Below are 25,101 nucleotides of genomic sequence, written 5' to 3' on the forward strand. Positions count from 1 at the left end.
GGACCTATCTTAGACCTCTCCTAAACCCCATCTCAGGCCCAAAACAAGCTCAGGGAATAAGCGAAGGTGGCCTTTGCAGAGGTGAGAGGAGGGCACGGTATGGAAGCTGAGAGATTCCCTCACAGACTTTTGACGGGGTAGTCTGTCTGGGAAAGTTTGCACGAAGGCCAAGTCTATGACTAAACTAGGAGCTCTTCATATCCCGGGACTATCAGCCCTGCCCCTTTTCTTGGGCAGTAAATAACTCTTGACCTTGAAAAACAAGCCCCGGTGACACATTCGTGATGGCTGTGGGAGAAGCAGAGTCTGCATGTCTCAGTGCAGAACTCAGCGCTTCTAAACCTTGTCTGACCCTTTTGACTTGGCTTTCCTCATTGCAAAAAATGGCAGTGAGTACGGCCCTGAGAGCCACCAAGGAAAGGGTCCCATGTCTCACGGTGAGTTCTGCAGTGCTCCATCAAGCCCCCAATACTGGGAAACGCACCCTCCCAGCTGCTGGGGATGTTGACGCTGACGACCCACACTGTGTCTCTAGGGGGCCACCACCTTACCCAGAAAGGAACTGCATTGCCCAAGGTTACTCCACTTTCAGGAAGTCGCTGATGCTGCGATACAAGTGCCCATCCCCTTTCCTCAACCCGGGACACATCAGCTTTGGAGCCTCTTGAAGTATCGTGTGGGGCCTCAGTTGCACCTGCATTATGGGTCAGCTTCCTCAATGTGCCGATCTCACTTCCTCTTGGGTGGATTTTCGGAGTGCACTCTCAGTAAACCTGCACGCCACTCTCTATCCCAGGGCACCTGAGCTAAGTGACTTTCCCTTCATGGCCCCCGGTCCCTCCGAGGTCAGCTTGAAGATGTGTGGCATGAACAGCACCCTGGAAAGACGACTTCCTTTGTTAGGAACGCGTTTTGTCAGGTGTAGCTCTGGGCCGTTCATTTCCCCTTCTGGCGGCTCCGGCCTTCCTAACGAGGCCTGGGGAGGACAAACGGGGCCACTGGTGACAAAGCTGGTGACGCTAGCAATTTGCACCTGAAGTAACTTGAGAGATAGATTGCAAAGGAATTCCAGATACCAGAAGCATGTGGTATGCTCAGGAGAGCTGCTGGAAGTGGATGGGTGTGAGATTAGCAGAGATATTGAGGGAAAGTTGAAACGCGACGAAGAAGAGAAGGCAGAGAACCTTCTCTAGAAAGGAGAGATTTTTAATTTCCTGGATTACTTTTAATGGTTAAAAAAAAATCCACATCTGTTAATTTACTGTGAGAGCCTTTGTAATTTGAGAGCTGATGGCCTTCTCGGGGAGGGGAGGATGGCTATGGATTTGTGCAAAGAGTTAAGTCTCATGATGCGAACATGCTACGGGAGGCCCCACCTGTGTGTACAATGTACTTAAGGGATTAGAGCAAACTTTGAAATTATGATAGGTTTTACCTGGAGTAAGCACCTTACTCTTTAAGCTTCTATTTCCTTGAAGGAGGGAGGGGGGGAAAAACCATCACTTTTCTCTGGTAATCAGGTGCATGAGACACTCTGCTTGTGGGATTTGATGAAGGCTTAAGTGCAGGCAGATGAAGGATGTGTTATGTATATATTTTATTTTAAACCTATTTTCAATACTTGGTGACTGTAGTTCAAAGGTGTTGCTTCCAAGGGGTCTACCTGCCCTGAATGGAGGTGACATTTCCAGGGAGAGGAATGTGCCAGAGAGCCCCGGGAGCCCCCTTGCAGTGGGGAGGGGCTGGTGGCAGATGAAAGGGTAATTTTAAAAGAAGCTTCGCTGTGCTCTCCATATTCCCTTCAGGGTCTTCCAGAAATGCGTGTAAGTACCTGAGGCTCTCTATTTAAACGAAAGGGCGGGGGCTGGAGCAGGTGATTTTTAAACCGAAGGCATCAATTTCTTCCCTTTCCACAGGATTTACCAGGGTGCGCGCGCTGCGCGCGCGCGCGCGCGTGTGTGTGCGCGTGTGTGTGCGTGTGGATGGGCAGTGCATTTATAAAAAACGCCCGTCGTCTGCCATTGGCTAAGCTACCGTCTTTGATTATTTGGTCTCCTTAGATTTGTCAGGCGGGCTGAGGGAGGGAGACCACGGTAACCCCAAGTGTGCAAGCTCAAATAGGTCAAACCTATTGACCTCAAATAGGTCAAGCTCAAACCACACGCAAATAGGTCTAATAAAGTCACAGTACTTTATTTTAAAAACACTCATGTTGGAAAAAAAAAATACATAGAAAAATAAAGTTTGGCTGGGGTTCTTTACTAAATGTCAAGTCACAGGCTTTCCCATCACAGACTGCAGCAGGGTTAGAGAATCCAAACTAACGTAGGAAGCGAAAAACAGGCTGTCTGGGTGAAGTGGTCAGGGGCGCCCTCGCGTTCACCCACCAGGTACCCAATGGGAGTTCTTCAAGTGCCTGTTCCGCCAGTTCAGATGTGGGTGAGTGCCTTGCTCCAGTGGAGGAAAAGCAAGACGGATTCACAGACCAAATGACCTTAAACAAAGGCTTTTTTTTTTCTTTTTTGCAACACAGCACGCCATCATGGTACAACGTTCAATATTTGTAGAACAGCAGGTTAAAAGAAGTAAATGGAGAGGGTGGGCGAGAATGGGTACTGAGCAGGGAGTGAGCACTAAATGCTTCTCTTAAAAGACATGTGAACGGAGCAAGCAATCTAGGCCAGTCCGCTGGCTGTGCCCCGAGTACTTGTCAGCAGCCGAGCATTTAACAGTATTTCAACGTGGAGCCCAAACGGTAGAAAATGGGGTGAAACGGGCCAACTTTCTATCAACTCTGGCAGTTTTGCCACCAACAGTAAATCGGCCCTTTTAATAGGAGGAAATTGAATGGTTTCTCACTAAACAGAATTAAGTAGTGGGATCAAGAGATTTCCAGGCCTCAGGGTACCTCATTAGTAACTGGCTTCTTTTACTCTGATGTCTCCCCTCTGCCAGGTCACCTTAAACAATCGGGTGGGAACAGAAGGTGGCCCAATTTCTTCTTTGCCTTCTTCTCATTCTTGCTGAAGTCACTAGTTGTCTCTTTTTGGGGGACCCATTCTTCATAGGCATTAAACACAGTTCCCGAAGTATTTGGACAGTTTCATTGTCTGGTGATGGACGCCACTATAATGTTTTGAAAACTGTTTCCTTTCTCTGAGCCCCTTCTGGCAAAGTGCCCCCTCAGCTTGTGGCTGGGGACCCAGCTCCCTAAGGTGCCAGCTGCCTTTTCTCTGCACCCTGCCCGTGAACCCTGTATTTCCACCGGACGGCTCAATGATGCCCGGTTCTTCATTTTGTTCTCTTTGTGTCTGAAAGCCCAACACCTCTTACCTTCTCTGCCTTCTCCTCTGGGGATCCCAGAGGGCTGTCAGACTTTGAACTGTAACAACAGAGCCACCAGAAAGTTTATAAAGGTAGCAGTGACCTTTTAGAGCTGTCGAGTCTTTAAATAGGATTTGGGATTTAATGTATTTAAAAAAAAATAATTGCTAGTTAAAAAAAAAATGCATGTCTTTTAGCCAAATCAGAATCTCCAGCCCCCTCCACTATTTTTTTTTTTTTTAACCCCAGGAGAGATAAAGCCTTGTGGGGGGGGGGGGGGGAGGGATAAAGACCAGATCTCAGGCTAAATAAGGAAGGTGTATATGTTAGGTGCAGCCAGACTAAAAGTCTGGACTGAAAAGAAGCCCTTCAGCGGGTGATTGTTGTGGAGAAGGAACAAAAAATAAAAGAAGGGAGGGAGGACAAGAGTTTACAGGAAAAGGATTATGTGATCTGCCATGATGTAGTCTGAATTACAGCCCGAAAACTCCAGGAAATTTCTCGTTCAAATTCTCAGGTCCAGGGCAAAAAAGGTCCAGGGGAAGCTTTTATTGAACCTTTATTAATAAAAATGTAATGCCGCCCAGCAGCAGTGCCGAGGGCCCTCCGCAGGCTGCTGTCTCAGACATGTGGAGACTCTTCTGGCCCGGGCCCACCCCTTGCAGCAGAGTTCTGTTTATACAGCTTGTCCTAAAACCACGGTGAGTGCTTCCTGTTCTACTTGGGCCACCCTGTGAATACTTAAGGTTGGCGTGTTACTTAAAAAGGAATAATAAGAAGCTTATATTTTCACCTCCTCCTACCCATCTCCATATCCCATGCCGATCTGTGCTGAGCAGGACCGGTTTCTCTGTAAGAGCCTCTGGCTTCCACTCTCCCACAGGGACAGGGAGAAACCTTCGTGGTAAACCAAGGCCAACGAGAGGTTTTTGAACTTAGGTGTGATTCAGGATTCAGGAGGTGACACCTTCATCCTGGCCATCCTGTTTCCCTTCAGGTTTGCATCCCTCCAGGCTGATGCTCAGTTACACAAGAGGATGGAGTTGAAACAACATCCTCGGAAGTGATGGGGACTGCTCATACGGAAATAGAAAGTGCTAGAGACAGCACTAGACTTTGTCCCTCCCCACTTCACGCAGGTCTTTAAGAGCAAAAATGGCCCATTTTATGTGTTAGGGAGCCATCTGGATATTAGTCACTGTCCCAGATCTTTCACTAGCCCCCCCAGTGAAGAACCTAGGATGTCCATGCAAACCTCTAACAATTTCGGCCTGCATACCTCTTCCTCCTCTGTCCTCCCTGAGCCTGGTCCCTTTTGCCATCCAGAGAGACACGCTGGGGAAGGCAGTGTTTTTTGATCATTCGTGATTGTCATCTGAGCTGGCATTACCAGAAAGCCGGGTTCCAGCCTCCCAAGCAGTACAGGTAGGGGTAGTAAGGGTAGCTGTTACACATGGAGATGAGGGAGGCTTGAGATAAACCCTCCTCTTTCAGAGCCGGCAGGGAGGAGTGCTTCTCCAGGCCTCCCAGGTCCGAAGTGAGTTGCTTTCGCTTGGTCTTATAGCGTCTGTTCTGGAACCATATTTTCACTTGGGTCTCAGTGAGCTTGAGGTTCTTGGCCAGGTGAGCCCTTTCAGGAGCTGACAGATACTTCTGGTGGCTGAACTTCCTCTCTAACTCAATGACCTGAGTGTGGGAGAAGGCAGCTCGAGAGCGCTTCTGTGGCTGCTTCGGGGTTTGGGGAAGGCTTGGCAAGGCGCCTGCACTGTTTTCATAGTCCAATAGATAAGCCTCAAAGTGTCCATCTGGAGAGAAGGGAGAAGGAGGGATGGGAAGGAAAAGGTTACATGTTAGAGGGTAGAGAACGGAATTCAATACACCCTTATCTCCGTGGTAGTGAACAAACGGCCCAGTGTCATCTTGGATACATTTCACTTTCTTCACATGACTAAGGAACTCTCCCTAGTAAGGAGTGACTGAATCCGTATATTATGTATTCGTTTTCTAATAGTCATCAAGAACCCAAAGTTAGGAGAGGTTAGTGGTGGAACTTCCTGCCGTATCGTCCAGCAGAATTAAACGGGGTCCTGGATCAGTGTATTGAGGTGGGAGAAGGGACCCAGGCAACACACAGAAAGAAAACACCTGGTAAAGCAGGACCCAAAGACATCAGTGTTAACTTCCAGGTGGCAGGAGAGGGTCTGCGCTATAGGAGAGGTGGCGGGGGCTAAGGACAAGTTCATTCTCTGACTTGAGTCCCCTTTTTTCTAAACAAGCCTGTAGGATGCCTCATCCGAAGTGACAGGAAAGGAAATAAGAGTAGTTTAGAGGTGTCCAATGGTGTTATATTTCCTGAAGGCCCGAGGGGCCTTCCAAACTTAGTTTTATTGCCCATGGAATTGGGAAGCAGAGGGGGTCTTCCCTGGTCAAACCCTAATTTATTGATATTAATAAGTTGCGATCAGTTATTTGTTATATGGTAGTAATCGTAACTGCCAAGAGGCAGTGAGGGGCGGGCGCCGATCGAGGGTCGCGCGGTGGCTGGGGGCGGGTGGCGGGTTTTTCACCGGGGACTCTGGGGCTGGGGACGCGGTGCGCGCGCTCGCAGGGGAGCCCGGGGCGCCAGAGCCCGCGGGGCTGAGAGCGCCGTGCCCGGCGAGTCCAGCCCATGCAAAAACGCTGCGCCGCTCGGACGGCCGGGCTCGGGGTTAATTTCCGAGGCGCGCCCGCGGCGGGAGGCGGTGGGGTCCCTTGGCCTGTCGCCGCGGGGCCCCGCATCCCTGCAGCCGGGGCTGCGCCCTCCCCGCCTCGGACCCGCCCTCGCGGCCCCCAGGCCGGCCCGCCCCTCCTGCGGGACCGCACCCTGGCCCAGCCCGGCCGCCTCACCTGGCTCGCTTGCCGCCGGCTTGTCGGCCTCCTGCGCAGCGCGCGGCCGGGCGCCCCACTCGTCCTCCGGCGCCCCAGCGCCGCCTCTTCCTCCCTCGGGCTCCGGCTCCAGCTCTCGCCGCGCGTCCGGCTGGCACGGGGGCTGCGGGCTGCCCGTGTGGCCGCCGCGCCGCTCCGCGCCGTCCCGCAGGATGTCCTGGATGAAGAAGGAGGTGAGCGGCTTGGACTGGCCGGCCGCCCCCGCCTCCCTGGGCCGCGGCTCCGGAACCCTGAGCATCCCGGCGGCTCGCCTGCAGCCCCGGCGGCGTCAGCTGCGTCCGCGGCGTCCGCACCACTTTCACTTTCCGCCGCCCCGGCGCACTTATAGCCCCGGGGGAGCGCGCCGCGCCGCCTTCCCATTGGCCGCGGCCAGCCGGGCCCAGCCGCGGATTGGCCGCCGGCGCTCCAGGTGAGGGGGGTGGAGAGGGGAGTCCCTCGCGGGGTCTCCGTCACCGCTGCCCAGGAGGATTCCTCCCCCAATTCCTTCTCCTCGCCCTTGGCCTGCATCCCTCTGCCCTGCGATCTTTCCGCTGGCTCCGAATGAGCACCAAAGAGGGTCTGCTCTGCTCCGACCCACATCGGAAGTTTAGACCTTCTGGGGAAGGATGATGCAGAAGAGACAGACCCGATTTAGCTCTCATAGATTGTTAAAGCGCCTTTGCTCACGAAGGGTGGTGAAATTACTACGACCCAGTTTACAGACGCAATTTCTGGGGGCCCGTGACAAGGAGAGATCGGTAGCAAAACTGGATCTCCTAAGGCTTTCAAAGGGACAGGACAACTCAGTGCTGCACCCGACCCCAGGCTGGATTCTGTGCTGGACGTTATTGGGGCCGTTGATGAAAGTGGAATAAGGACGATGGATTAAAGTATTGAATCAGTGTTAAATTTACTGAGATTCTCACGTGTGGAATTTCAGAAACAAAACAGGTGAACATACGGGAGGTGAAAAAAAGAGGGAAATAAACCACGGGAGACTCTTAAAGACAGGACTAGCAGGGTTGCTGGAGGGAGGTGAGTGGGTGATGTGTATTAAGGAGGGCACTTGTGAGGAGCCCTGGGTGTTGTATGTAAGTGATGAGTCACTGGAAAGTCTACTCCTGAAACCAATATTTCATTGTATGTTAACCAACTAAAACTTAAATTAAAAAAAAAGAAAAGAAAAGAAAAACAATTACTGAAATGAATAGTAAGTACTGTGACTGTGTAAGAGAATATTCTTGGGAAATAAACATGAAAGTGCTTAGGGGGAGGCCCACGGTGGAAGAAACAGCCTGAAAGGATTCAGAAACAATGATATAGGTTGATGGATAGATGCCATCTGATAAAGTGAATGAGTTAAATATTAACAGTTGATGAATCTGGTATGCTGGTGTTCTTCTGAACTATTTTTATGTATGCAACTTTTCTGTACCTCCTGATCTAAGGCACCTAGCATTCCACTGGAAACTTCACAAGGGGGTCATGTGGAGTGTCTGGGGAGGAAAGAGAGGGAGTAGGCCATTGTGGATAAAGCAACCGCCAAAGAGAACCACGCTGTCTGTATAAGGGGAAGGTCTTTGGCAAATACGGTCTTCTTCTCTCATTTTTTTTCATTTCAAAAAAAAAAAAGTTCAAACATTTTCTTTTGCAATATTACAGATTTACAGGAGTTTGCAAAATTAGTACTCCCGGGTCCACCCAATGACATATTATGTAACTGCAGTATGATATCAAAACCAGGAAGTTGACATCAGTGCATTACCGTTAACTACAGACGTTATTTTATTTTCATCATTTTAAAACCTGCGTTCGTTTTTGTGTGTGTCTAGCTCTATGCAATTTTATGACATGTATAGATTCCTGTAATGCTACCATCAAGATCTAAAATTGTTCCATCACCACACAAGAACTTCCTGTACTACCTCTTCGTGTTTGTGTATCCAAGCCCCTTCTGTCCATCTCTGACCCTCAGCAACCACTAATCTGTTCTTCATCTCTATAGGTTAACCATTCAGAGAATGTTACACAAGTGGAACCAAACATGGTATCAATGTAACCTTTTGCAACTGGCTTTTATCATTAAGTGATGTCTCTGAGGCCCACTTGTTGCATGTATTGTTGTTAATAGTTAATACTTTCTTATTGCTGGATAGTATTTCACTGTGTGGATCTCCCTGAGTTTGTTCGACCATCCACCCACTGAGGGACAGTCGATGTGTTTCCGTTTTTTTCTCTGGTATGAACGAAGGTGCTGTGAACAGTCATGCACAGCTTTTCATGTCGAACATGAGTTTTCGTTTCTCTGGGATAAATACCCGGGGCGGCAACTGCTGGGTCACGTGGTAATTGCACATCTAGTTTTGTAAGAAGCTACTAACCTGTTTTCCCCAGTGGTTATACCACTTTCGATTTCCATCAGCAAAATATGAGAGTTCCAGCTTCTACATATCCTCATCAGCATTTGGCATTATCACTGTTTTTTACCTTAGCCATTTTAGGAGGTGTGAGGTGATATCTCACTACGGTTTTTAATGTTTAGCTTGCATTTCCCAAATGGCTAGTGATATTGAACATCTTTTCACGTGCTCCTTTGCCATCCATATCTCCTCTTTGGTGAAATATTTGTTCAGTTCTTTGGGGTTTTAATAATTCTTTTTTTTTTTTAATTTTTTTTAACGTTTATTTATTTTTGAGACAGAGAGAGACAGAGCATGAATGGGGGAGGGTCAGAGAGAGAGGGAGACACAGAATCTGAAACAGGCTCCAGGCTCTGAGCTGTCAGCACAGAGCCCGACGCGGGGCCTGAACCCACGGACTGCGAGATCGTGACCTGAGCCGAAGTCAGACACTTAACCGACTGAGCCACCCAGGCGCCCCTTAATAATTCTTTATATATTCTCTATGTGGGCCTTTGTTGACTCTGTGGTTTGCGAAGATTTTCTCCCCATTTCCGGCTTGTCTTTTCATCACTTAAACAGAATATTTCACAGCACAGGAGGTTTTTTTATGTTGGTAGACTCCAACTTACTGATTTATTCATTTTACATATTTTGCCGTTGGTGTCATACCTGAGAATTACCTGCTTACCCCTACTACTGAAGACGCTCTCCTATGTTATCTTCTCTAAGTTTTATATTTTATTTTAAGATCCACAATCCATTCTAAGTTTATTTTTGCCTATGGTGTGAAATGGAGGTGGAGGTGAAATTGTTAAAATCTAGAGCTGGGTGGCATTTCAAATCAGTGGAGGAAATGTGAATTATTGAATAACTAGTCCTGCCATTTGGAAAAAAATAACATTCTCTTCTTATAACAAACTAAACCCCAGATGGCTCAAAAATTTAAAACATAAACATGCGTATATTAAACTAAAAAGGTTTCCCCACATTCATCATTGGAGACATGCAAATTGAAACCACATTGATATACCCTTTTTCCACCTATTGGATTGGTAGAAGTTAAGAAGGCGGATAACGTGCAGTGTTGTTGTGGGGGGCGGAGTGTGGAGGAAGTTGTTTCCATGCCAAGTTGGAGGAAAAGTGGATCAGCTTGTTATATTTGGACGACAACTTGTCAAAATCTGTCGGAATTAAAACTGGTCATATCTTTTGACACAGCCATTCCATGTTTAGACATTTACCCTAGAAATATACAAGTATACATTGTACTACTTGGGAAAATCTCCTCGAGTTTGTCAGAGACTGATTCAAGTTGCAAAATAATGTTATAGAATAAACCATTGTGTAAAGGAAAAAAAAAGAATGGTTACAAGTTGTCTAAATGATATTTTACATTTGAGCATTTTTTGCACGTAGAATGCACCTAAAAGGATGTGAATATCTCACTAGGGGGCATTTCCTTCTGCTAATGTACAATTTCAGAAATTAAAACTCTAGAATGGAAGCTGAGCTCACCACCTCCATCTCTGCCACCTCAGGTCTCAGATGTCCCTTTGGAATGGGGACACCGCTCACAGCACTCTCCCTCAAATCACTTCATGGGGCCTTCCTTTTGTGCTTTGTACTTGGGATGTTTATGTGGAGGGGTCTTCTCCTTTATTAGACGGTGAGCTCCTTGCCTAGGAACGATATCATCCTCATATCCGTACTGTCCCTAACACCTGGCTTAGATCAGACACACAGAAGGTGCTCAATAAATGTTTGCTGGCTGGATGTCCAGCTTTAGGCACTGGGAGGCATCTCCTAGGCTGGCAGCATTATCCATAAGGGACGGCAAGGCCCCAAGGCAAATCAGTGTAAGGTCTGCCCTTCTCCCCTTGCCATGGCCGTGACACAGGTGACAATGAGTAAGGGCAATCAGGAAGACACAAAAGAGTTGCATTAGGACTCTTTAGATGGAATAGAATTCAGAGACAAATAATACCCGCTCTCCGCATGTCCCCCTCCAAATCTCTGGAGCTTTTTTTTTTTTTTTTTTTTAACGTTTATTTATTTTTGGTGGAATATTTTGGGTTTTCCATATAGAGTATCATGTCATCTGCGAAGAGTGACAGTTTGACCTCCTCCTGGCCTATTTGGATGCTTTTTATTTCTTTGTGTTGTCTGACTGCAGAGGCTAAGACTTTCAATACTATGTTGAATAACAGTGGCGAGAGTGGACATCCCTGTCTTGTTCCTGACCATAGGGGGAAAGCTGTTAGTTTTTCCCCATTGAGGATGATATTAATGTTAGGTCGCTCGTATGTGGCTCTTGTGATCTCAAGGTATGCTCCTTCTATCCTTACTTTCTTGAGGGTTTTTATCAAGAAAGGGTGTTGTATTTTGTCAAATGCTTTCTCTGCATCTATTGAGAGGATTATATGGTTCTTGTCCTTTCTTTTATTGATGTGAGGAATCACGTTAATTGTTTTGCGGATATTGAACCAGCCCTGCATCCCAGGTATAAATCCCACTTGGTCGTGGTGAAGAATTTTTTTAATGTATTGTTGGATCCGGTTGGCTAATATCTTATTGAGGATTTTTGCATCCATGTTCATCAATGTTTATTTATTTTTGAGAGAGAGAGAGAGCACGAAAACAAGCGGGGGAAGGTCAGAGAGACAGGGAGAGAGAGAATCCCAAGTTGGCTCCGCACTGTCAGTGCAGAGCTCAATGCAGGGCTCACATTCACGAACTACAAGATCATGACCTGAGCCAAACCCAAGAGCCGGCCACTTAACCGACTGAGCCAGCCAGGTGCCCCCCGAACTTGTGAACGTGCCATACACACAACAGAAGAGAGCTAAGGCTGCAGATGGCAGTAAAATTGCTAATCAGCTGACCTTGAGATGGGAAGGTTATTCTGGATCTTCCTGGTGGGCCCAGTGTGATCACAGAGTTCTTACAAATCAAAGGAGGCAAGAGAGTCTGAGCCAGAGAAGGAGATGTGACACCAAAGCAAGATCACAGTGACGGGAAGGGGGAAAGACTCACTTTGCTGACTTTGAAGATGGAAGGGGAGCCTGAGCCATTGAATGGAGGAGGCCTCTAGAAGCTGGAAAAGGCAAGAAACAGATTCTCCTCTGGAGCCTCTAGAAGAAATGCAGCTCTTCCGGCAGCTTGATTTTAGCCCAATTTGTCCCATTCTGGACTTCCGCCTTCTAGAAATGAATGCAGAGGCATTTACAGAAGGACGCAGAAATGAAGAGAGGATTCCCAGCTCTGTTTTGTTTTGTTTTTTATTTATTTTAAGAGAGGGCACAAGCGGGGGAGAGGTAGAGAGAGAGGGAGAAAGAGGGAATCCCAAGTTATTAGCACAGAGCCCGATGTGGGGCTCGAATTCAAGAGCTGTGAGATCATGACCTGAGCTGAAACCAAGAGTCGGATGCTTAACTGACTTAGCCACCCAGGCACCCCACCATCTGTTTTGATATGAACTTTGAGACCTTTATTTAAAAAATTGAAATATACATTTAGACCCATAATTTCATCCCTTTATTAAAATTGCCCTTTTTGTGGGGCTCAGTTGGTTAAGCATCTGATTCTAGATTTTGGCTGAGGTCCTGATCTCATGGCTTCTGAGTTTGAGCCCTGAGTTAGGCTCTGTGCAGACACAATGAGCCTGCTTGGGATCCTCTCTCTCCCTCACTCTCTGCCCCTCCCCTGCATGCCTGTGCTCACTCTCTCTCTCTCTCAAAAATAAACATTAAAAAAAAAGTCCTTCTTGTATATTTTCTTCAGCCATATTCTGTTGTAGGATAAGCGTGATTTTGTATCCTGTTTTTTCCTTCCAACTTCATATTATAGTATAAGCATTCATATGTTGCTCCTTTAACAGATTTTAGAAGCCATCTAGAGTTGGGGGAGCTGGGTGGCTCAGTCAGTTAAGCCTCTGACTTTGGCTCAGGTCATGATCTCGCAGTTTGTGAGTTCAAGCCCCGCATCAGGCTCTGTGCTGACAGCTCGGAGCCTGGAACCTGCTTCGGATTCTGTGTCTCCCTCTCTGTCTGCCCCTGCCCCACCCACGCTCTGTCTCTGTGTCTCCCTTTCTATCTCAAAAATTAACATTAGAAGCCGTCTAGATCCAAAGATGCTGAGAGTTTGGAATCATCTAATATAATTTTTTGGTTTTCTAGGGAAGAACCTGAGGTTTACAGAGACCATGGAACTATAACTGGAAGTCCAGGCTCATGAACTCCTGGCACCAACATTTCCATTGTATCACCTTCCACGCCTCTGCAGACCCCTTCCTGCCTCCAGTGCCACCTTCCAGAATGGAAAGTGGGAGCAGAGTTTATAGAATTGTCCTGTACAGGGGCGCCAGGTGGCTCAGTTAGTTAAGCAGCTGACTCTTGACTTTGTCTCAGGTCATGATCTTAAGGTTCGTGAGTCTGAGCCCCACACTGGGCTCTGCGCTGACAGTGTGGATTCTGTTTGGGATTCCCTTTCTCCCTCTCTCTCCGTCCCTTCTCTGTGCTCTCTCTCTCCAAGTTAATAAATAAAGTTAAGGAAAAAAAGAATTGTCCTGTATAAAATGTGTTTTAAAACGTCCCCGGGATTTGTTTTAGGCGAGTATGTATGGTAACACATGCAGACACAGAAATGCCTGTCATGGGGCGCCTGGGTGGCTGGCTCAGTTGGTTAACCATCTGACTCTTGATTTCGGCTCAGGTCATGATCTCATAGTTCGTGAGTTCGAGCCCCACGTCGGGCTCTGCGCGGACAGTGCAGAGCTTGCTTGCGATTCTTTCTCTCCCCCTATCTCTGCTCCTCCCCTGCTCCCACCCTTTCTCTCAAAATAAATTAAATAAACATTAAAAGTCAAAATAAATAAATAAATAAATGACTGTCGTGAAGGGAGGGTTTATACTCACAGGTCCCTAATAACAGGAGGCGTGACACAGTGTAGGGCCACCTGGGAAATCACCGGGGTCGGGAGGCAGCGAGGGCAAGGGGACAGCATGGACTCAAGCCTTTATTGTGGTTTTTGTGGGATGGAATGGGAAAGGCTTAGGGTTGGATGGTTTCAGTCATTTCAGCAGGCTCTGGGCTCTAGGGATGGTCTCTACTTGTCTGGTACCTGGCCCTGGGGGGATTTGGGGCAGGAAGGATATTGGCTTGGTGGGCGACAGCTGGAGAACAGAGGGGGTTGGGGATATGGGCTCAGGATTGGTTGGTTTGCAATTCACGCTGGCAGGCAAGTTGTTTGCTACTCCTGGAATTTGCTAACCCCGAGAGTGGCTGGCCCTCCCCAGGTCGTCAAGGCCCCAAGGTGTCCGACTATCATAAAATAAAAACAATAACAAACACGGTTAATACAAAATGCTTTGCTGGCACGCACCATTTTCACAGCGCCATTTTTCTTTTAAAATCTGTTGCAAGGCCTCTGGGAGTAGCCACACCCAGCGGATGCTCTGTCTCCATACATCACGATGTGTGTCTTCCATGAAGACACTTGATGTTGGCTTTGCTGATTCTGGAAGACAAGAAGATCAAGAAAGGAACAAGATGCGTCGACTGTAACCACCACCACAACGCAAAGGACTATACACCTTGCATCAGCCAACAAGGTTGATCAGACTTCTCAGAAGGTAGCAGTCCCAGTTAATGTCCAGATGAAGGTGGGGAGGGTTGAGGAACAATCCCAGGGTCTAGCCTGGTTGGTGGCACAGCTTCAGGGGTAAATGTCTGGGTGCAGTGTTTGCTTCCGTAAGGCCACCTGCTCCTGACAGAAAGGAGATGGTTGGAGGTTGACCTTTCTCTTATTCCCTTTCCCTTTTATAGCCACCAGTCCCGGGCCCCTTGCCCCACATCTAATGGATCTAGATGTGCCTCAGTGAGAGAAGACTGTCTGAATTTCTCATGGTAAAGACTCCTGCCATCCTCAGTATAAAATAGGCCTCCCTGGGGCGCCTGGGTGGCTCAGTCGGTTAAGCGACCCACTTCGGCTCAGGTCATGATCTCGCGGTCCGTGAGTTCGAGCCCCGTGTCGGGCTCTGTGCTGACAGCTCAGAGCCTGGAGCCTGTTTCAGATTCTGTGTCTCCCTCTCTCTGACCCTCCACCATTCATGCTCTGTCTCTCTCTGTCTCAAAAGTAAATAAACGTTAAAAAAAAAAAAAAAAGAAAGAAAAGTAAAATAGGCCTCCTTGGTATAGTGCCGACAGTGCTTTTTTTTTTTTTTTTTTTAATGTTTGTTTATTTATTTTGAGAGAGAGAGAGAGAGGTACAGCCACTCTGGAAAACAGTGTGGAGGTTCCTCAAAAAATTGAAAATAGACCTACCCTATGACCCAGCAGTAGCACTGCTAGGAATTGACCCAAGAGATACAGGAGTGCTGATGCATAGGGGCACTTGTACCCCAATGTTTATAGCAGCACTCTCAACAATAGCCAAATTATGGAAAGAGCCTAAATGTCCATCCACTGATGAATGGATAAAGAAGATGTGGTCTATATATACAATGGAACACTACTTGGCAATGAGCAAGAATGAAATCCTGCCATTTGCACCAACGTGGATGGAACTGGAGGGTATTATGCTAAGCGAAATAAGTCAGAGAAGGACAGATATCATGTTTTCCCTCATATGTGGATCCTGAGAAACTTAGCAGAAGACCAAGGGGGAGGGGAAGGGGGAAAAAGTTACAGAGAGGGAGGGAGGCAAACTGTAAAAGACTTTTAAATACAGAGAACAAACTGAGGGTTGATGGGGGATGGGGGAGAGGGGAAAGTGGGTGATGGGCATTGAGGAGGGCCCCTGCTGGGATGAGCACTGGCTGTTGTATGCAAGCCAATCTGACAATAAATTATATTTCCGAGAGAGAGCGAGAGAGTGAGCAAGAGAGAGAATCCCAAGCAGGCTCCGTGCTGTCAGTGAAGAGCCCAACGTGGGGATCTGAAATCAAGAGTCAGGTGCTTAACTGACTGAGCCATCCAGGCACCCCAGTGCCAGCAATTCTTAAACCTGTTTTCCTGGGTGTGGGGGTGGACGTGTGGGAAAACACTCTCCTCTATGTTCTTGGAAGATCAGTGATGTTGGAACTCGGGCTTTCCCCTTCCTTTTCCTTCCAGGCTGGATGGGAACATTAAAACGCTGGGTCCGTATCTTACTGGACGGGCTCCTGTTTGTCACCCCATCCTCATGCCCCCCCTGCAGGAGCACTAAAGACTTTTTTGCCCACGGGGCGAAAAGAATCGTTTAGAAGCAGCTTCCAATGTGTCTTAGAACCCCAGAAAAGCTGGGGCGGGGAGGGGGCTGCCATTTTGGAAGAAGTCAGCGGCTTACGGAGTAGGCTCTAGCTGTGGGACCTTGGGCAAGTCACCTAACTTTTCTGAGCATGCCTTAGTTTCCTCATGCAAAATGGGTGCAAAAAACAGCATCCCCTTAAGCATCGTTGAGAGGAACATACTGAAAAACCATAGAGCCCCGCGTGCAGCCTGCCCGGGGCTGGCTCCTTTACTTCTACTAGTCATGTTCAGCTCTCACCCCACCTCTGCAGTGTATCAAATTTGCTTTTTTTTCCAGGCACACTGCAACGAGGCTGAGCAAATAGGAATTGTGGATCTAGGAGTCCCTCCTAAAACTGGGGAAGAGAGGGACAGGAGAGCGTGTTGAATAGATGACCAGGCTTCGGGCCCCGTCCTGCGGTTCTTTCCCACCACGCCGTCTACATCATAAAAACTCCATCTCCCAACTCTTCATCCTAGCCTTCCGACCGCTTCCACGTGGGCCTCAACGTCCTTGCCTCCTCTTGTCCCCCTTCCTCCCCGACATTCTCTTCTGCTTCCACTGACTGTTTCCAGCATGGTTTCCACCCGGGTCCCGCCCAGTCCTGTCTTCAAGCCTCTAGGCATGCTCCGGGTACATTTTCGTCTCTCGTTTACCTTCACCGGTTCAATCCCCACCCAAAAGGTTTTGTAGACCTCCCCAGTCTTCATCTGTGGCTCTGCTGCCTGTTTGGGCATTTAACCCTCTACTGCCTTGGAGAATTTAATCACTGCATGTTTACCAGTTCTGCCATTAGCCTCATTGAAGGTCAGGGCCATGTCTCGGCTCCTCCTTTTCCTGCACTGCGCCAGGAAAGCAGGGAGAAAACTGACATATATTGAACGCGCACTCTGGACTGACTCACTAGAGACATTTAATCTGCACTATACAGCCCACTGAGGATCACTTTTTACAGATAAGGAGACTGAAGCTCCGAGATTGAGAGTGGCATGCCCAGGTTCTCAGAGCTAATCCGGATTGTTCCGAGTCTAAAGCCGGTGCCTTCCTGGCCACGCCAGGCACTAGGCTCACAGCAGGTGTTCAGTAGCCTCGTGTCCTCAGGTCGCAGCATCTCCCATGGGAGCATTATAGGCAGAGGGGCAAGGGAATGAATTAAGCCACCCTCCAAAAGGTTAGCCTGGACGTAGGCACCTGCCCCCAGAGTGGTTCAAAGGCACCGCCAGCCCACTGATGGCACTCGGCACCCCACGTGTTTCTGTGTAGTGTTTGGGTTAACATAATGCGTGTGTGTCCTCGTGAAAATGCTATGTGAGTTTGGCGACACTTGAAGTTACCCTCCGTGGCACAGTGGCATGAATGGGTCAGACTTTAATTTTCCAAGTGGTGGTTGTCAGAGTGCGGAGCTGCAGGATGTGAGAGACGTGGCCGGAAAGAACAGGTAAGGGGACCAGCCCAGGGCCCAGGAAAACCAGGCTTGGGGAAGGGTGGCAGGAGGGGATAAGGTGCTCTGACCTCAGACTGTGAGGTGCACACAGACTGCCCAGGGGTCCTGCTAAAATCCAAGCTCTGCACCAGCGGGTCTGGGTGCACCCTGAGAGTGGATGTCTCCCCAGCTCCCAAGTGATGCCATTGCTGGTCCAAACCCCATCCTCGGGGCGCCCGGGTGGCTCTGTCGGTTACGCGTCTGGCTCTTGGTTTCAGCTCAGGTCATGTTCTCACGGTTCGTGAGTTCCAGCCCCGCATCCGGCTCTGTGCTGACAGTGGGGGAGCCTGCTTGGGCTTCTCTCTCCCTCCCTCTCTCTCTTTCTCTGTCCCTCCCCCACTCACACTGTCACTGTCTTTCTCAAAATAAATAATAAACTTAGAAAAAAAAGAACTTCCAAAAATAAAATAAAATAAAATAATAAATAAAATAGACCCCGTCTTCATCCCTTGAGTAGCGAAGGGCTGGGGGCTCTGAGCTGCTCTAGGTGGGAAGGTAGAAGATACTATGAGGGGGCGTGAGAGCCACTGTGGACCTACGTGATCTGCTCCATTTTTCCTTTGAAAGACTCCAGACCTCCTGTGTGTCTGTGCTATTTATCCCACTTGGAAACCCACTCAGGTTTCAAATCCTGTCCCTGCAAAAGGCATGTCTCTCTCTCTCTCTCTCTCTCGATCCTAATACTTTTTTTAAAAAGTCTGTTCCTCCAACTTGTGGCTGTGAATGCCAGGTCCCCCGCAGGCCTCTCTGCATGGTGGCCACGTGGGTTGGGATTTGGGGAAACCTGGCTAGTAGCTAACAACTCAACCTCATCATTGATGCCCCTCGCCAGTGCCGATCGCCCAAGAAGAGCCGCCGGGGAAGATTTATTGGGCAATGGGAACCCAGGAGTATTTTGCTAACGGTGACCTCGGTCACCTCCCCTGTCCCTGCATGGCTGCCGGCTTCTGGAGAGCCCGAGGCTGTGGGGCTGCGTCTGCAGAAGTTTCCCCGTGCACTAACTGGGTGGCCATGGTCCCTCTGTGCCTGGTCTGCTCAACAGCTTAACGGAGGCCCTCATGGGGAGACCCACCAGGGCTGTTTGTCTAGGGAAGGAGGCTCTGACCTTCCCACACTCCTTGCTGCTGGAAGCAATTTGAGACCTCCTCTCGCCCACTCCCCCAGCTCCCGATGCCCCCCATAAAACCGAGCAGGCTGTCATGGATGGTGCCCAGAAAGGATGTATCCAGGGAGGATGAGCATCGGAGAAGGGGGCGGAGCCAACTTCCGGGGATGGGATAGGTGCACGGCCCTGTGGGATGAGGGGTGGGGGTAAGGCTACGCTTGGCTCTCCGGAGAGTTCTCCCGACGCCTATGACTAAATAGGGCCTGGGGACCCAGAGAGTCTGTCCCACAAAGAAAACTGCTTTCTTCCAGACCCGCTGACCAGAACTTCTCTGGCAGACGTTTTCTTGAGAATTATAATAAAGCCACAGATCACTGGAGAGGGATTGAGTCACTGAGTCAGGGGTTCATATGTGGCCTGAGGCAAGTCTTGCCCCTGTGGGAGGCAAGGCCGTCCTGGTGTTTTCACAGTCCATAGGGGAAATGGCCACCCTGGTTTGGCGGGGAAGGAAGGGCAGATCTTTCCAGACCACCTCGTGGTACCCCATGGGCATCAGCAAAGCCATTCATCCCATTTATGTATTTATCCAGGTTTCTACCCCCTCTGGAGGGACTTGGGGAGAAGAGAGGAAATAGAGAATCATCTGGAAGGCAGGGAGATAGGTAGGCCAGAGACAGAGAAATGTCCAGAACCAGGAGATACTGCGGTATTCCATTTTAAAAATTCACAGAATTAAATGTTGAGAGACCTTAACCAGCATTTAATTAACTTATTTATTTATGTTTATTTATTTTTGAAGGAAAGAGAGAGAGAGAGAGAGTGAGGGCAGGGGAGGGGCAAAGGGAGGGAGACACAGAATCCAAAGCAGGCTCCAGGCTCTGAGCTGTCAGCACAGAGCCCAATGCGGGGCTTGAAGCCACGAACCCTGAGATCATGACCTGAGCCGAAGTCGGACGCTTAACTGACTGAGCCACCCAGGCGCCCACCTAACCAGCATTTTAGAAGTGGAGGAACGGCGGTGCTGAGAATCTAAACGGCTCGTCTTAAATTCTACATTAGCGACCATGTCAGAACTTGTCTCTCAATGCGTAGGTCAGTTTTTGTTTCTGTCTCCTAACACATGTGAGGCTTTTCATTATAAAATGTTTAAAGCAATCAACACATGCAGAGAGAATTGCTATAATTTAATTCATTTCATACATTTTATGAAAAGAAATAACCGACGCCACTGTTTTGAATCTGTGATGTTAATGGACACGTTAAGGCATTAAAAAAAGAAACAGCAACAACTGTTCATGCACCTCTCATCAGGGCTAGCAGGTAGCTGATTGGTGAGTAGAAAAACTGATGGGTCAAATCCAGCATGACACCTTTTCTTCCCCAGACCTCTGGGCAGGACCGGCCCCAGCTAGAGGAGACATTGTGGGGCCAGGGGGTAGAGTGGGGTGACAGGAGCCCAGCCTAACCAGGTGTTCTGAGAGGAGCAGCTGGGTTTGCGGGACTGGCCTCTCCTTGCAGATTCCGGTTCAAGTCCCCTGAGAAACTAGGCTTGATGGGCACAGTGGGTCTGGCATATTCCTGATGGTTATCTCCTCACACAGGATGGAAGCCATTTGGTACTGAGTTCTGAGCAGGAGAAAAAGTGCGGAAAGAAAACAAGAGAGGAAGGAGGCCAGGGGAGATGCTTGCTCTTAGCAGATAGGGGAACCCACTCCCTCCAGCGAGGGCCCAGGGCCAAGGGGGGCGGGGAGGTTGGCCCATTTAATGTCCAGGCCTTTTAGGGTGACCTTGCACTGCATAGGGACTGAATGAAATAGAACTTTCTAAACTAGTGAGATTCAGCCATACAGAAATCCTTGGTTTAGCACCAAACAATGGTAGCTAACAGTTAACTGACACTTAAAGAGTGCTCTTTGAAGTACTTTTCTTATATTAACCCACTTAGTCCTCCCAAGAACCCTAGGAATAGATACTATTATTAATAACCCCCCCTTTACAGAAGAAGAAACCAGAGGCACAGAGAAGTTGACTAACTTTGCTGCAGCCACTCAGCTGAAAAGCGGCAAAGCCAAGATTCGTACCAAGCGAGACCGGGATCTCGCGTGTTTAACCAACAGGTGGTATTATCTTTTCTGGCAGCTCTCCCAGCCAGGGTCCCCACAGAGGAGACAATGTGACTTCCTCAAGGCACCCATAGAAATTGTCCTTGGAGTCCGCGTGTGACATAAATTGAGGAGGGGAGTGTGTGTTGGAGGGGGGTTCTAGGACATGCTGTCTGCCTTCTAGCAGCTTCTAATCTAACTGGGAAGCGGGGAGCACATGGTAAATCAGCCTTCGTCTCACACCTGTCTCTGAGCGTACCCGCGAAACTCAGGAAATGACAGATCACATAACATAAGAATGCGTTTTTATATGATTTTAAAAACTCAGCGAAATGGTTCACACCAACTAAGGGAGTGGTTACCTCTGGGGAGGGAGTGAGAGGAAGGTATTAGGTGGGGCTTTATTGGTAGCTGCAACTTTATGTGTTCAGGGAAATTTCTCAAGCAGAAAATAGTCACGGTAAATAAACATGTCTTGGGGCGCCTGGGTGGCTCAGTCGGTTAAGTGGCCCACTTCGGCTCAGGTCATGATCTCGCGGTCTGTGAGTTCGAGCCCCACGTCGGGCTCTGTGCTGACAGCTCAGAGCCTGGAGCCTGTTTCAGATTCTGTGTCTCCCTCTCTCTGACCCTCCCCCGTTCATGCTCTGTCTCTCTCTGTCTCAAAAATAAAATAAACGTTAAAAAAAAATTAAAAAATAAATAAAAAATAAAAAAAATAAAAAAATAAAAAAAAAACATGTCTTAAACCTTGTTAGTCCCTGGAGATAACCAAGCAGAAGGCCTGGTCCTGGCCCATGAGGAGTTTATATACTAGTTGAGGAGACAAACATCTATCGGAAAAGACAATTAAACTTGCAAGGGATAGTACGTACTAAGTGTCAAATCAATAGTGGACAGCAGGTGCGGTAGGAATTTCATATTTTTAAAATTTGAAGGTTGGACTGGGTGCTGTTTATTGTGCTATTAGTACTATATTATTATAATATATATGTTAGTACATAAGCAGCTGGACCCTTTTCAGATGACATTTTACATGGACCCCAAATACATGACAGATAAAGGTGAACCTTTGGCTGCTCACCAGAGGCAGGGATCTGGAGACCTCTCCCCGGCCCATGCCCAGCATCTGTTTGTCCCAGTGCTGTCCCAGGAACCTCTGTAGCGTTTCATAACCCGGCTTCAAAACCACTAGACAAGGGGTCTCTTCAACTCACTTTCAAGCACTGGCAGCTTCAGGATGGAAGGCTTCATGGAGGAGGTGGGCCTTCAAAGGGACCTGGCCACCTTGAGAGGTTTGGAGTAAGTGGAGAGGAGGGGGAGAAATCTGTTTGGTAAGAGAAGCAGCCTTGACTACCACACGGAAGGGTCTACACACAATTGGTGACTCGGCAGCTAAGGAGGGTACTGGAATAGAGAGAAGTCATACCACCAAATTTGTGTTTCAGAAAGGCAGTGCTATCAATAAAACTCAAAGGCAACCTACAGAATGGGAGAAGATATTTGCAAATGACATATCTGGTAAAGGGTTATTATCCAAAATATATAAAGAACTTACAGAACTCGAAACCTAAAAAACTAATCAGCCAACTAAAAAGGGGCAGAAGACATGAACAGACATTTCTCCAAAGAAGACATCCAGATGGCCAACACACACATGGAAAGATGCTCAACCTCACTGATCCTCAGGGAAATGCAAATCAAAACCACAATAAGATTCCACCTCACGCCTGTCAGAATGGCTCAAATCAACAACACAAGAAACAACATGTTGCCAAGGAAGTGGAGAAAGGGGAAGCCTCCTGCACTGTTGCTGGGAATGCACACTGGTGCAGTCACTCTGGAAAACAGTATAGAGGTTCTTCAAAAAGTTAAAAAATAGAACTACCCTAGACTCGGCAATTGCACTACTAGGTATTTACCCAAAGAATACAAAAATACTAATTCAAAGGGACACACGCGCCCTAATGTTTATTGCAGCGTATCTACAAGAGCCAAATTATGGAAACAGCCCTAGTGTCCATTGATTGAGGAACGGATAAAGAAGCAGTAATATATACATACAATGGAATATTATTCAGCCATAAAAAATGACTGAAATCTTGTCATTTGCAACAACATGGATGGAGGTAGAGGGTGTAATGCTAAACAAACAAAAAAAAAAGTCAGAGAAAGACAAACATCATATGATTTCACTCATATGTGGAATTTGAGAAACAAAACAGATGAGGAGAGGGGAAAAAAGAGACAAGAGACTCTTTTTAAAAAAATGGTTATTTATATTTGAGAGAGGGAGAGAGAGTGCAAGCAGGGGAGGGGCAGAGAGAGAGAGGGAAACTGAGAATCCTAAGCAGGCTCCTTGGTGTCAGTACCAAGCCTGATGTGGGGCTCAAACCCACAAACCATGAGATCATGGCCTGAGCCAAGGTCAGATGCTCAACTGACTGAGCCACCCAGGCGCCCCAACAGACTCTTATTTTTTATTTTATTTTATTTTATTTTATTTTATTTTTTTTTTTTCAATATATGAAATTTATTGTCAGATTGGTTTCCCTACAACACCCAGTACTCATCCCAAATGGTGCCCTCCTCAATACCCATCACCCCCCCTCCCCTCCCTCCCACCCCCCATCAACCCTCAGTTTGTTCTCAGTTTTTAAGAGTCTCTTATGCTTTGGCTCTCTCCCACTCTAACCTCTTTTTTTTTTCCTTCCCCTCCTCCATGGGTTTCTGTTAAGTTTCTCAGGATCCACATAAGAGTGAAACCATATGGTATCTGTCTTTCTCTGTATGGCTTATTTCACTTAGCATCACACTCTCCAGTTCCATCCACGTTGCTACAAAGGGCCATATTTCGTTCTTTCTCATTGCCATGTAGTACTCCATTGTGTATATAAACCACAATTTCTTTATCCATTCATCAGTGGATGGACATTTAGGCTCTTTCCATAATTTGGCTATTGTTGAGAGTGCTGCTATAAACATTGGGGTACAAGTGCCCCTATGCATCAGCACTCCTGTATCCCTTGGGTAAATTCCTAGCAGTGCTATTGCTGGGTCATAGGGTAGGTCTATTTTTAATTTGCCCCAACAGACTCCTAACTGTAGAAAACACACTTAAGCATGCATCTGTTGCGATGAGCACTGGGTGTTGTATAGATGTTCTGAATCATTCTTTGTACACCTGAAACTAATGTTACACTGTATGTTAACTAATGGGAATTTAAATAAAAACTTACCAAAAAAAAAGTGCGGTTGGAAACAATGACAGAGTGCAAGAAGGTAATCAGGAGGCCAGTTCCAAGGCTGACCTAGTGAGGGAGGCAAGAGAAGGGGGCCATGCAGGAGGTATCACAAAGTAACAGCAGATACCGGGCTACAGGGTGGGCTTTAGGCTCCAAGAGGCCGAGTTTAAATCCCAGTTTTCCGCTTTTGAGGTGCACATTCTTGGCCTCTCCTGGCCTAAGTTACTTCCTCTGGTAAATGGGAGTGGTAATAGTTGGACGTCATGCAGAAATGTCCCACGGATCACATGGGGTCACGTTCGTGAAGCACTCAGGTCAGGTCCCAGACCAAGGAGAGCTGTAGCCAACATGGTCCCTGACGCTCCAGGGGGTCATGTCACATCCCCCATCAGGATGGAGAAAGCAGAGAGCAGGCCAGGCCTCCCAGCAACTCGCCCCAGAAAAACGCTGTCGACAGTTCCCTTATCTGGCCTCGAAGATGAGAGTGTTAAGGAGCAAGAAGGAATCTGTGTGAAGTCGCTTTCCACCTGGATAGCATCATTGCATGAGTCACAGATGTACTGCTTCTGGATACACAGTTGTCCTGAAGGCTGGGGTCCTTTGGGGCTCAGAGGTGAGGGGAGCTGCTGAGGGGAAGCGAAGCAGGAGGCAAGGAACAGGCGGCGTGGAACCGAAGCAAGTCCTGCTGTGTATCCGCCACTTGTACCTAGAGGGGTGGCCAGGTCAAAACAGAGGCTACAGCAGCCGGCAGAGGAGCACTGCAGACTTGGAGGCCGGGGTGGTTGGTACCAGGGAGTGTCCCGCTGTCCCAGGGACAGTGGGTGTGTGCACTCGTCCAGGCTGATCCTTACTCCTGGTGTTTATGCACGTGAGCCCCTGACTTTTGTCCTTCCTGGGAGGAACCCTGTGCTTCTCCTCTTACAGCCCTTCTGTGTCACTGCTCAGTTCCCACTGCCTGCAGCCTAGGGGAGAGCCGGGAGGTGCATCACAGCCTGCCCCCTAACCCCCCGCCCCGGGAGCCTCGGCCCGGCTCCGCGGGTAAGGCTACTTGTAGGTCAGGAAGACATTTCTCTGTCAAGTAGGAGAGCAGAGAGGTGCAAGAGTTGCATTGCCCCATTTCTTTTCCCCTAAGGATAAGAGCTGCTGCTTTTAAAGGGCCGTGATTGTCAGGATTCCTTGAGAGGGTGGCAGGTTACGAGATTCGTGGTCTGCAAGGACGCTGATAAGACATGAACTCCACTTCTCCGGGAGAGGTCAAGCAACACCAAGGTG

General features: G+C 48.3%; 1 protein-coding gene across 1 annotated transcript; it reads right to left on the minus strand.

Moving 5' to 3' along the window:
• Positions 1 to 2,168: 2,168 nt before the first annotated feature.
• NKX3-1 (NK3 homeobox 1) lies at positions 2,169 to 6,534 on the minus strand. The gene is made up of 2 exons (XM_060653241.3): positions 6,211 to 6,534; positions 2,169 to 5,129 (listed from the first exon to the last, which is right to left on the minus strand). Exons 1-2 carry the CDS (start codon positions 6,485 to 6,487, stop codon positions 4,711 to 4,713), a joined length of 696 nt encoding a protein of 231 aa, XP_060509224.1. The 5' UTR covers positions 6,488 to 6,534; the 3' UTR covers positions 2,169 to 4,710.
• Positions 6,535 to 25,101: the final 18,567 nt, after the last annotated feature.

This window comes from Panthera onca, chromosome B1 (assembly GCF_046562875.1).
Source record: "Panthera onca isolate mPanOnc1 chromosome B1, mPanOnc1 haplotype 2, whole genome shotgun sequence".
Taxonomy (NCBI): domain Eukaryota; kingdom Metazoa; phylum Chordata; class Mammalia; order Carnivora; family Felidae; genus Panthera; species Panthera onca.

Coding starts and splice junctions, on each gene's coding strand:
- NKX3-1 (XM_060653241.3), bottom strand. CDS start 6,487: ATGCTCAGGGTTCCGGAGCCGCGGCCCAGGGAGGCGGGGGCGGCCGGC. Junction 5,130..6,210: donor GCCGGCGGCAAGCGAGCCAG/GTGAGGCGGCCG, acceptor CCTTCTCTCCAG/ATGGACACTTTGAGGCTTAT.